At 48.5% G+C, this 12,614-nt stretch overlaps 1 protein-coding gene across 5 annotated transcripts in view; it reads left to right on the forward strand.

Annotated features, from left to right (window-relative positions):
- Lpin1 (lipin 1) overlaps positions 1-12,614 on the forward strand; it is a 123,092-nt gene that overhangs the window by 27,086 nt on the left and 83,392 nt on the right. For all 5 annotated transcript variants that reach the window (XM_074049193.1, XM_074049195.1, XM_074049191.1 and 2 more), the window contains exon 2: positions 12,007-12,063. In XM_074049193.1, the coding sequence (XP_073905294.1) occupies positions 12,007-12,063 (57 nt within the window). The remainder of the gene's footprint in view (positions 1-12,006; positions 12,064-12,614) is intronic.

Here is a 12,614-nt window from a genome sequence, read left to right on the forward strand (position 1 = left end):
AGGTTTTTCATAACACTGACTGCTGCCCCATGAGAACTCCTGGGAGAAGGTTTCCTGCTGGGGGATTGAGTGCCGTGGCTCTGAGCCACCACTCACAGTCTCCAGGCATGGAAGCCCGGGTGTCAGGAGCCTGGTGTTGCAACCCTGACAACCCCATGGTTTAATCTTGGCCTATTTCCCAGTAAACCATGAACTTGCACAGACATCCTCTCGTGTGCACAGACAAGGTCCATGTGAGCATTTTTATAAACAGGCAAGGAGGTGTGTAAGCCATGGGCTTCGATTTCACACAGGAGAGTCTATGTCATTTTGTCATAAATACACACACAGATGTGTCTAGCACACAGAGGTCCATGAGTGGTCCTTGCCGGCAAACACAGGCACCCCAGCCCAAATGGGCACAGTCACTTCTCCCCATCACAGCCAGGCACACAGATGCCAGCCATGCACAGAAATGTGGATCCAGACTCACTTCCCTGACCCCAGCAGGCACACTGCCCTGCTGTTCACTCCTCTGGAACAAATCCTTCAAAACTTAGTGGCTTAAAACAGGCACGATAGCTCATGCCTGTAATCCTAGCTATTCAGGAGGCTCTCAGTTCAAGACCAACCTGGGCAGAGTTCATGAGTCCCCCATCTCAATCAGTAAAAGCTGGGCACAGCGTGGTGCCATGTAAACAAGGGTAAATAAGAGATAATTGAGGTCCAGCCAAGGCCCAGGCAGAAATGTGACACCCTATCCAAAAATAACCAAAACAAAAAGGGCTGGGGGGGAGGGGGTGGCTCCAATGGTAGAATGCCTGATTAGCAAGCACAAAGCCCCCAGTTCAAACCCCAGTACTGCCAAAAAACCCAACTCAACAAAATAACAACCACAACAACCCCTACCCAAAAAATACAAACCAAACCAAATAAAAAACCAGTCACTCTGTTATTACAGAGGTGGTTGCTGGAACCTCCTTCCGCCTCTCCTGGCACTGGCTTAGCTGACTCAGTGGTACCTAGAAGAGCTGGTCTGGAGGGCTGTACCTAGGGGCAGGGGTGGCAGCAGGAAACCCTAGCTCAGTAGAGATTGTTGACAAGAGTCACACACAGGCCTCTCCGTTGTGACACCTCATGGAGACAGGGCCCTCACCTGGGACAAGCAAGTGAGAAAGAGCTTTGTGAGAGGCTGAGGAAGATGTTGTAAGGCATCTGGTGACCTGGCCTCAGAAGAGAAAGAATGTCACTCATCCGGCATATTACTGATCCAGTGAGTCACTTAGGCTGGCTCAAGGTTTTTGTTTTTTGTTTTGGCAGCTCTGGGATTTGAACTCAGGGCCTCACACTTGCTAGACAGGAATTCTACCAGTCCTTTTCTGTGATGGGTTTTTCTGAGATAGGGTCTTGAGAACTATTTTCCCGGGGCTGGCTTTGAACCTTGATGCTCCTGATCTCTGCGTCCTCAGTAACTAGCATTACAGAGTGAGCCACTGGGCACCCAGCAGGCTGGCTCAGGTTTAGGGGGACAGCTATCAACTCTGTCTCTCGGTAGGAGGAGGCTCAAAGAGTTTGAGGCCACTTTTTTTTTTTTTAGGTACTGGGGCTTGAATTCAAGGTCTACTTCCTGAGTCACTCCACCAGCCCTTTTTTTTTTTTTCATTTTTCTTTTATTATTCATATGTGCATACAAGGCTTGGTTCATTTCTCCCCCCTGCCCCCACCCCCTCCCTTACCACCCACTCCGCCCCCTCCCTCTCCCCCCCTCCAATACCCAGCAGAAACTATTTTGCCCTTATTTCTAATTTTGTTGTAGAGAGAGTATAAGCAATAATAGGAAGGAACAAGGGGTTTTGCTGGTTGAGATAAGGATAGCTATACAGGGCATTGACTCACATTGATTTCCTGTGCGTATGTGTTACCTTCTAGGTTAATTCTTTTTGATCTAACCTTTTCTCTAGTTCCTGTTTCCCTTTTCCTATTGGCCTCAGTTGCTTTAAGGTATCTGCTTTAGTTTCTCTGCTTTAAGGGCAACAAATGCTAGCTAGTTTTTTAGGTGTCTTACCTATCCTCACCCCTCCCTTGTGTGCTCTCGCTTTTATCATGTGCTCATAGTCCAATCCCCTTGTTGTGTTTGCCTTTGATCTAATGTCCACATATGAGGGAGAACATACGATTTTTGGTTTTTTGAGCCAGGCTAACCTCACTCAGAATGATGTTCTCCAATTCCATCCATTTACCAGCGGATGATAACATTTCATTCTTCTTCATGGCTGCATAAAATTCCATTGTGTATAGATACCACATTTTCTTAATCCATTCGTCAGTGCTGGGGCATCTTGGCTGTTTCCATAACTTGGCTATTGTGAATAGTGCCGCAATAAACATGGGTGTGCAGGTGCCTCTGGAGTAACAGTCTTTTGGGTATATCCCCAAGAGTGGTATTGCTGGATCAAATGGTAGATCGATGTCCAGCTTTTTAAGTAGCCTCCAAATTTTTTTCCAGAGTGGTTGTACTAGTCTACATTCCCACCAACAGTGTAAGAGGGTTCCTTTTTCTCCGCATCCTCGCCAACACCTGTTGTTGGTGGTGTTGCTGATGATGGCTATTCTAACAGGGGTGAGGTGGAATCTTAGTGTGGTTTTAATTTGCATTTCCTTTATTGCTAGAGATGGTGAGCATTTTTTCATGTGTTTTCTGGCCATTTGAATTTCTTCTTTTGAGAAAGTTCTGTTTAGTTCACGTGCCCATTTCTTTATTGGTTCATTAGTTTTGGGAGAATTTAGTTTTTTAAGTTCCCTGTATATTCTGGTTATCAGTCCTTTGTCTGACATATAGTTGGCAAATATTTTCTCCCACTCTGTTGGTGTTCTCTTCAGTTTAGAGACCATTTCTTTTGATGAACAGAAGCTTTTTAGTTTTATGAGGTCTCATTTATCTATGCTATCTCTTAGTTGCTGTGCTGCTGGGGTTTCATTGAGAAAGTTCTTACCTATACCTACTAACTCCAGAGTATTTCCTACTCTTTCTTGTATCAACTTAAGAGTTTGGGGTCCACCAGCCCTTTTTTGTGATGGGTTTTTTCGAGATAGGATCTCACAAACTCTTTGCCTGGGCTGGCTTCGAACCTCGATCCTCCTGATCTTTGCCTCCTGAGTAGCTAGGATTATAGGCGTGAGCCACCAATGCCTGGCTTGAGGCCACCTTTAATCTAACACACACACACACACACACACACACACAAAACACAGAGCCTGCTCAGCCCACCGAGGATTGAGCTTTCCCTGGATCAGCACAATTTTGGGGTGCAACTGGGTTGGAAGTGGTGGCACCATGAGGACCCTCCTGAAACAGACTGGGGCACTCAGTGCTCCAAGAAAGTGCCTGTCCAGGGGCTGTGTGTGGAATGAAGCTGGGCAGGGCCTGTCCTTCCTCTTGGATGGCAACTTCCACCCTGAGAATAAATGCAAAGTCCTCTCCTCACACTCGGTGTCGGCCCCTTCTGTGTAGGGTGTCCATGAAGTTTGGAAGCATGCGGTGCTTGCCTGTTGTGGACACCACACACCATCCTCAAACGCCAACTGGCCCTCACTGTGTATCTGGGAATACTGAGGCTGGGGAAGCTGCTGTGGACTGCACACTGGAATCCCACTGTCCGGGATCCTCCATCTCTCCAGCCTCTTCTTTTGGGACTGTTCTGTGGAGTTTCCTCAGCCTGGGGCCCTGCTGGCTGAGTGTCTCCTGGGGGCCAGGTGTGAGCTCTGAGCTCTGGAAAAGGGGCAGTTACTGCTGGTTAGCATGAGGCCTGGGAACTCAGGTGACCAAGAAGACGCGACCAGGAACAGATGAAAATTTCCTCGTCGTCAGGCAAAGACCACGACATGAAGCCACCAGATTGCTGCAGGGACCTTGCCTCCTCTTTCTCCCTTTCTAATTAGGAAAAGTATAAGAGCAACCCTCCCCCTGCCCAGTGCCTCCCGTGGCCAGCAGATCAGATGCCCATGGTGGGGGGTGCGGCTTTGAAGTCAGTCAAATCCCAGATCACCCACACCCCATTTCCTGGCTGTGTGACCTTGGCCAAGTCACTTGACCTTCTGAGCTCCAGTGTCCTCGGCATACTGAGAAAATTGTCCTTCATTCTTCCAGTCATCACATATCTAATGACTGTCTACCGTATTCCAGATCCTGCAGGGAATATAGTGATGAGAACAGATCCTAGCTCCGTGGAGGAGGCTGACATTAGCTGAAGAGTTGTGAAAACAAATGCAAATTTGCAAGCAGTGTTAAATGCTACGGAGTCAAAGGTGGCTTCAGAGGGTACAGTTCTATGTAATCAGTCAAGGAGGCCAGTGACTTCCTCTTCTGAGGAGGTGACACTTGATTGTGGTCTGGGGATGAGGACCAGTTATCCAGCTGAAGTTTGTCTCAGGCAGAAGGAATAGCATGTGCAAAGGCCCTGTGGCTGGTCACATAGGAGGGATTGAAAAGCTAATGTGCCTGGATCTGAGAGATCAAAGGCAATGATCAGAGATGAGGCTGGAAAATTGGGTGGGAGCACTGATCACCAAGTTAAGGAGGATTTGTAAAAATTGTGTAAATTTTATATTTACTTCCCAAAACAGTGGGAAGTCATTGAATGGTTTTGATCATGGTATGACATGACCAGATCATGGTGCAAAAAGGTGACTTTGGCTGTGATGTGGAGAATGAGGTTGAAGATGGCACAGGAGGTGTGAGCAGCCTGGTCATGGAGTTCAGCAGGCAGAAGAGGGAGCTCCCCAGGGTATGGTCTCCTAGTCCTTGGAACTGAGTGGGCTACAGAATATGGCACAAGAGAATGCAGAACACAGGTGGAATTCAAGGTGTTCATTGTTGACCTTGATGCAGGGAGGTTACTCAGATGGTCTGGTGGGGCCTGACGTCATCACAGCAGCTCTGAGATGGCACCAGCCCACTGGGGCAGCCTTGAAGAAGAAGGGCAGACCACTAACCTCGCTTTGTACCTGAAGCTGTGGACTTTCTGAGGCACGAGTGACTGACCAAGTGTTACCAAGTATTAGGAAGTGCCAGGCACAGACCTGGCTCCCTGGCTTCCTGTTAGTAAGAGGTGCTGCCTACTGGCTTTATTACTGAGCTGGGAATGGGCACAAATGAAGAAAGGTCCTGTGTTTTAGTAGGACAAACAGAAAACAAATAGCAATATCATAAACACCACCAGATGCTGATGAAGCACTGAGAAGGAAAACACAACAGGGAAAGGAGGGAGGGCTGAAGAAGGCGCCCCTGAGGAGGGTCATCTGAGTAGAGACAGCCGCTGAGTGAGGGAGCAAGTCTTAGGCTGAGAGAACAGCACGTGCAAAGTCCCTGGGGTGGGAGCCACAATGAATGATGAGGGGACTGCAGCAGGCGAGCCCAGAATGGTAGGCAGAGACCAGACCCTTGGAGGCCATTTGTGTGGGCTGTAGAGTCCCCTGAGCTAGGTGAGAGGCACTGGGCTGGCTGTTTTGAGTGGAAGAGTGGCTTGGTCAATATCCCAGAAGGTTCACTCTGGCTACTGGGAAGGGAAGAGCAAAGTGCAGAAGTAGAGACACCAGTTATGACGCCAATGGGTCAGCCATGTGAGGGCTAGTGGCCAGGACTGAGTGTGGACGCCAAGGGAGAGAACAGGTTAGGGTCCCCCCTGAAGGCAGAGCTGCGGGGGTTGCTTGTGACTGGATGCGGGGTGTGAAAGGAGCTGTCCCTACTACCCCTCCCACACACAGAAATAATTCACAGGGATTGGTTCCAGGACCCCTTTGAGACCAAAATCTGAAGATGCTGAACGCTTGCAGAAAACGGGGCATAGAACTTGCACACGTCCTCTTGCGGGCTTTAAATACCTGGAGATGGCTTACAACACCCACTAAATGTGCGTGTGACGTGAGCAGCTGTTTCGCTGTGCTGTTCAGGTAGTAATGAGAAAGTCTGTTCATGGGAGCCCATGGTGGTATTGGGGTTTGAACTCAGGGCTTTGTGCTTGCTAGGCAGCCATGTTTCCAACCTGCAATTTTCTTTTTTTAAAAAATAGTTTTGGTCTGAGTTTGCTTAGGTCTGTGGGTGAGAACGTGAGGTGCTGGGGGCCGGCTGCGTGGCCTTGTTCTGCAGCCCTCCTGGGTGTCGATCTGCTTGTGAGGTTGTACCTTTCACCCAGGCATGATTGCCACTTACCCCTGCCTTCCAATGCACACTGACTCTTCTGAGTTATTTCTTGACGTGTGAGTGGCCTCTACTTCTGCTGGGGAGTGGTGGAGAAGGCTGGGGGTGGGGCACTGGGTTGATGGAAGACCCTGGAGCAGTGTCTTGGGGCAGATTCACTGAGACAAGACTATGTCCCAGGAGTAGTGAACAGGCAGGAGTGGATGCTGGGGCCAGGTGGGCTCACCTTGGACTTACAACTCCAGGACAATGGGAGCCGTCAAAGGTTGTAAGCAGGAAACAATGTGGTGTAATGTGTCAGATGGGAGGAGCAGACTCAGGAGGTAGTGAACAATTGTGACACAGTTCTTTTAATCTAATTCCTGCATTTGATATATAAGAAAACTGGCCCAGAGAGGTAAAGGAACTTGTCAAACTCACCCAGTAAGCCTGGGTTAGAGCTAGAAGCCAGTTTATCCACCTCTCAGCTGAAGGAAGGGCTGATGACGGTGTTGATGATGACCATTCATCTACTGAGCTCTTGGCATCTAGTACCTTACCTAATCCTTGCAATAGCCCAATGATGAAAATAGTGTCATTATTATTATTATTATTATTATTTAGTGGCATTGGAGATTGAACTCAATGCCTAATGCTTACTAGGCGAGGGCTCAGCCTCTTTCACTTTAGTTTGCTTGTAGATAGGATCTCACACTTTTGCTCTGGCCAACCTCGTGATCCTCCAACCCTTACTTTCTGAGTAGCTGGGTTACATGTGTACACCACCGTGTCCAGCTTGTTTTTGAGATCAGGCCTTGCTAACTTTTGCCCAGGCTGACCTTGAGCTGTGATCCTTCTGTCTCTGCCTCCCGAGTAACTGGGATTAACAATTGTTTCCCAGTGAACAGTTGTTTTTTTGGGGGGGAGGGGAAATGGAGGTTTAGAAATTTTGGATGATTTGCCCAAGTCCATACAGATGGTGAGTAATGAAGCACTGACAGTTTGTCTCCAACACCCATGCTGTGATGGTGGGAGTTTGGACTCAGACTTGAAGAATTCTGGGAAAAAAGAAATCCTTAGAGGTCAGCTGAGGTAACAGGTGCAAAAGTGGGGACCCGGAGAAGGGAAGACCTAGACAGGGCTTTGCGGCAGGTTACTGACAAGCAGAGCTAATGCCACACTGCTCTCGTGCTCTTACTTGCGCCCTGTTCAGTTCCTAGGGCCCTGGACTCCTTGGTGGGACTGTGGGTGAACTTCCCTGTGAGTGCAGACCGAATGGACTGCGAGGCAGTCAGTTCCCTGGTTAGAACGGGGCCATGGCTTGTTCAGCTCTGCTGTGGTTTTCTTTGCCTTTCCTCACCTGGAAAAGCCTTTGATGGTACTAGTTCTATGGGAAAATGTCACCCTGCATTTGAAAGTTTTACCAATGAACTTTAGATGCCCTGTTTGAAGGCAGCATGGTCTCTCACATGGACTTCAGGCTGATAATCTGGGAGCATTTGTCTCTGAAGCCACGGTTTCCTTCTGTGTTCATGAGACTCCTGCCGTCTCAATGTTTTGCCACCTGTGAACAGCAGTGAGAGCTTTGGGGTCCCACCCTCCTGAATTTGAATTTGGACCTAGGTCCTGTGGGACCTCCAGCCAGCCAGGGCAAGAATTGTAGAGTTGCAAGGCCCAGTGAGAATCGAGGAAGCTGGGAGGGGATCCTCATGAGGCTGCAGCTGAGATTCAAGTTCAGCTTTGTCAGCAATGCTGGTCATGCCCAAGTCCCTCCCTCACTCAGTGCTCACAGAAGCCCTGAGGGAGGCTGCTTCACAGACATGCACGAGAAGAGGAAACTGGAGCCCAGAGAGGATCAGCGCGGCTCATGCCGCCCCCTTATATGTGGCAGAGGCGCTCACTAGGACCAGTCTCGGGGGTTCTGTTTCTAGTGCTTGTTACACCACAAGCATTGGTGAAGTAAAAGGAGCAAGCAAACAACACAATGCAAAGGAGAAGACAGCAGGGAGGCATCCACCCTCTGTCTAGTCATCTGTCTATATTTAGTCCTGGTTTTTCTATTTATCACCTATTTAAATCCATCTATTATTTGTTTATCATTTACTATTCACCTATCATCTATATCTATCTGTCATCTTCCTTGCTCCCTCTCTCCCTTCCTTCCTTCCTTCCTTCCTCCCTCCCTCCTTCCCTTTCTTCCTTCCTTCCTTTTTTTCTATCCATTTATATTCTCTCTCTCTCTCTCCTCTCTGCTATATCTATCCATGGATGAAAAATGGATCAAAACTCAACAGAATTTCTGTCTCAGTTGCCTTGGGCTGCTACGACAAACATATCGTGACTGAGTAGCTATGAAAAGGGACATTTATTTCTCGCAGTTCTGGAGACAGGAAGTCCACGAGCAGGGTGTGGCCAGGTTCTGGTGAGGACTGTCCTCTGGGTTTGCAGACTGTTGCTTTCTTGTGTCTTCACATAGTGGAGAGAAAGAAAGAGGTCCACCTCTCTCATGTGTCCTCATAGGACACTAATCCATCCTTGGATCCCGCTCTGGAGACCTAATTACCTCCCAGTGACCCTGCCACACATTGAAGATTAGGGATTGAACACGAATTAGGGGACAAGTCCATAGCAGCTACATACATTTAGATCAAGCAAGGAAATTTAAGTTAAGAGAATAAAAGGAAGAAAGAAGTCGAGACAGAAAATAGGGTCCAGAGGGAGGCTACCAGAAAGCTGTATTTCAGAGTCCTAATCACTAGGAGAACAGAAATGTGGCCAGGACTTGAGTGAGGACACAGCAAAGGTGCCAGTGAGGCAGAGCTGCCAGGGACTTGGAAGATGCTCACAGATGCCCACCTGGAGTCCTCCGCTTCCGGGTCTCTCTCAAGCAGTGCCAGCCAATGTCTGTGCCTTGTGTTACCATTTTACACCACCTGTAGCTTCTCTCTCCATTGTCACACCAACTCAGTGAGGAAACCAGTGCATTGTTATCTCTCCTTGATGAGAAGATGGAAGCTTATGGAGGTTAAATTTCTTGCCAAAAGCCACACTGCTCTTAGTGAGAACTGAAATTCAAACCCAAGTTCATTTCTGGCTCCTGCGGTGACTGCTAACTGCTTGGTTCCCAGAACCCAGTGGCTGGGCTTCACATTTCATGGGAGAATAATTTCAAATGACAACCAAGAGTTGTGAGACGGAATGAGATTGTTTTATTTCTAGCTTTGAAAGAAATTATTGTGAACATATACCGTTTCAGCATCTTTGGTGTTCTTGTGTTCAGACTTAATCTCTGAAATCAAACCAAACTCCGAGTGGGGGTGGGGGTGTTTAAAGACATCATTCCCCAGCAGTAAAAAGAATATATCTGGTATTTGATTGGAAACTTCACTTGAATTGGGACCAACTCCACCCACTGAGAGCTGAAACTGCTGGCAGCCTTCCTAGCCAACCTCGTGAGTGCAAAGTCAATCCAACTATTGTATAGGGAGATTGCTGTGACCGGGTCGGTGGCCCCTGGAGAATTTGAGTTGGATGGTCCAGAGCATCTGTGTCCAAGTCCCATGTGCTCCGGCAGCAGGCTGAACTAGTCCACAGGAGCTGAGAGGGAAACAGCAGTTAGATTCTCAGAAGGATTTCAAATGCCTTGTTCCTTTACCAGGACGTCACTCACTGCCATGTTAAGCAATGTACTATGAAGAAACCTATCATCTCTGCTCCACTCTCCCAGCGAGGTCCAGAGTTGGATGAAATCCTGTCCCATACCTGCCTTTGTTCCTTGGCTCTGTCTTTTAGGAAAATCTGTGCTACTCCAGATGTGACTCTGGGACAGGCGACTCTTCCCCCCAGACTTAGCAATCTTGTTTTCCTAACTTGGTGAACTAGTTAGTCATCCAGGTGAGACCCTCCCTGTTCTTCACCTGCTTCATCGAAGTCACTTGCCACATCCAGGTGATTCTACCACCTGGAGGTGTTCGGAGTTACCCTTCCTCTTGCCCCACTGTCATCACCTCAGCCCGTGGCCTGCCTCTCCTTTGCTAGAATAGCATTTAAGCTGGCTTTTCCACCTCTGGTGTCCCCTCCACTCAGAGGTCAGTGCGAGCGTGAGAGATGCATGTCAGTAACCTTTCCACACTGTGTGCAGCAACTGCTCTCAAACCGCTCTGTGAGCCCCAGCGTCTCTGTCACCATCGGGGCGCTCCAGGCCCCTTGCTGACTTGACCGCAGCAGTTCCCTTTTTGAAGGAGCTCCTGCAAGAGTTCACTTGAGGATAGTGCTCTTAAAACATAGAACCACAGCCTGGAGCAAAGGCCAGAGCTCCTTTTGTGACCTCCTGGGCTCCTGTCCCCTGCCCTTCCCAGTGCCTCTTGATGTCCCTGTGCTTGTTGCAGTTTCTGCAGGCATGGGATTCCCTCGACGTTCCCTCCTGTGTTCAAAGCCTCCTTTCTCTGAGCAGCTCAGGGCCTTGCTTGGAGCTGCTTTGCTCTGTCCCCTTCCCTCCCAGGGCTCCGTCTCCATCTTAGCCGTGGCTCAGACACTGCCTTCTGCGGATGGGACAGAGCTTTCCTGCGTCTCTGCAGGCAGACACTGCCCTTCACTAGGGACAAGCAACTCATGACAGAGAGGCACATCTCACTCACTTGTGCTTCCGTTCCTACTGAAGCATGTGGTCCCGAGAGTCACTCAACACATGATGTAAAGCAACATCTCTAACCATGAGTCAATCAACAAATACTGGCTGGGGAAGGTTGATGAGTCAGATAGATAGCAAGTTGGGCAAGTGAGCATAATTTAAGGCTCAGGACAGCTAGAAAAGCTGGGCTAAATCTGCATGGTGGCAGCCCTGTTGGGGGTAGAAAAGGAACAGTATAGGCCCTCCTTGGTAAGAGCACTCCTATCAGGACCCTGAGGGCTGGTCCTTAAACTAGGCTTTGCCCCTCTGCCTTCGTGGACTCAGTTTGTGCTGTTTGTGCTTGCAACACTGGCTTGGTGGGCAGGGATTACTCTTACCCTCATTTTACAGATGAAAACACAGGCTCTGTGCAGTGACACAGCTAAGAAGCAGGGGTGGCAACACTTGAGTGTGTGTCTCCTGACCCTTGGTGCCATCTTTTCTCCACGTTACTGGTCTTGTGGCTTCAGGAAGGTTGGGAGGATGGAGAAAGAGGCAAGGAGAGTTTGTGACACCCTCCTGCACCCATGTAACCGACGCCTCACACCCTGAGCATATACAGGGGAAAGGTCACCAAATCCTGCTTATTCTTGATTTCTTTTCTATTACCTATTTTTTTTGGTGATACTGGGGTTTGAACTCAGGGCTTTGCGTTTGCAAAGCAGGTGCTCTACTGTTTGAGCCACACCTCCCATTTCTTATTTTTTTTTTAAATCCAGATATAATTCACATACATTAATATTCCCCATGCTAAATTGCAGAGCTCAGCAGTTCTTAGTATAGTCCCAGGCCATGCAACCACCACCACATTCCAATTCTAGAACATTCCAATTAATTTTTAAAAACTTTGCTATTATTTATTTTTTAACTGATACCTAAAGACATTAAAATTATACCCAGGGACAAGGTACCATGTGGTGATTTGTTGCATGTGTATCACTAATGAACTCTTGGGTAGTTTTTCTCTTTTTTTGTACTGGAGTTAGAACTCATATCTTTACCTTGAGCCAGTCCACCAGCCTGTTTTTTGTGATGGGTTTTTCTGAGATAGGAGCTTGTGAATTATTTGCCTAGGCTGGCTTCGAACCTCGATTCTCCTGATCTCTGCCTCCTGAATAGCTAGGATTACAGGTGTGAGCCATCCGCCAACAACTGATGATCTCTTAATGTTTTTGTTTTCCAGATTCCAATAATGAGAGACCCTGGGTGGATCCGAAATGTGTGGCCTTCAAACATCAATGTGAGTGCAGATAGTGTCCTCCTTGTGCTTCCTCAGGTCACGATTCAATCCTCCTGTTGCACTGTAGTTTCCAGCATGGACCTATGCAGCCTCCAGGGTGGAACCTGCCATCCAACAGACGCTCTCAGATTTGCCAGGGGCACTTCCCCAGTGTTTTACAAGCTCCCTGCGCAGCTTAAACACTTCGGCTGGCTTCGTCTAATCTCTTAGGGTCCGTCCTCCCCCAGGCACAGCTGTGGCTTTCTCACCTCTCCAGTTAAAAAGTGTTCAAGGGACTCTCTAGTGCCAATGGGAAAAAGTTCATACTAGCACTCATATCTTTGGGTGCTCTTCATGGGCGCCCTTGGCTGTGGTTATACCTGAGCCCTTCAAAATCTTCTCCAAGTTCTGCCTTTTCCTGTTGTACCAGCTGGTTCCTTTGTCCTTGTAGCTGGCTCCAAGCCTTCAGTCCAACCCCTTCAGGAAGTCTCTGGGGTTGTACTTCATGCTTTGCTATTTGTGTCTGGAGAGGCTAGATTTGATCTCCCTACTATTTGGCAGCCTGGGGCCCA

Source organism: Castor canadensis, chromosome 12 (genome assembly GCF_047511655.1).
Source record: "Castor canadensis chromosome 12, mCasCan1.hap1v2, whole genome shotgun sequence".
NCBI lineage: Eukaryota > Metazoa > Chordata > Mammalia > Rodentia > Castoridae > Castor > Castor canadensis.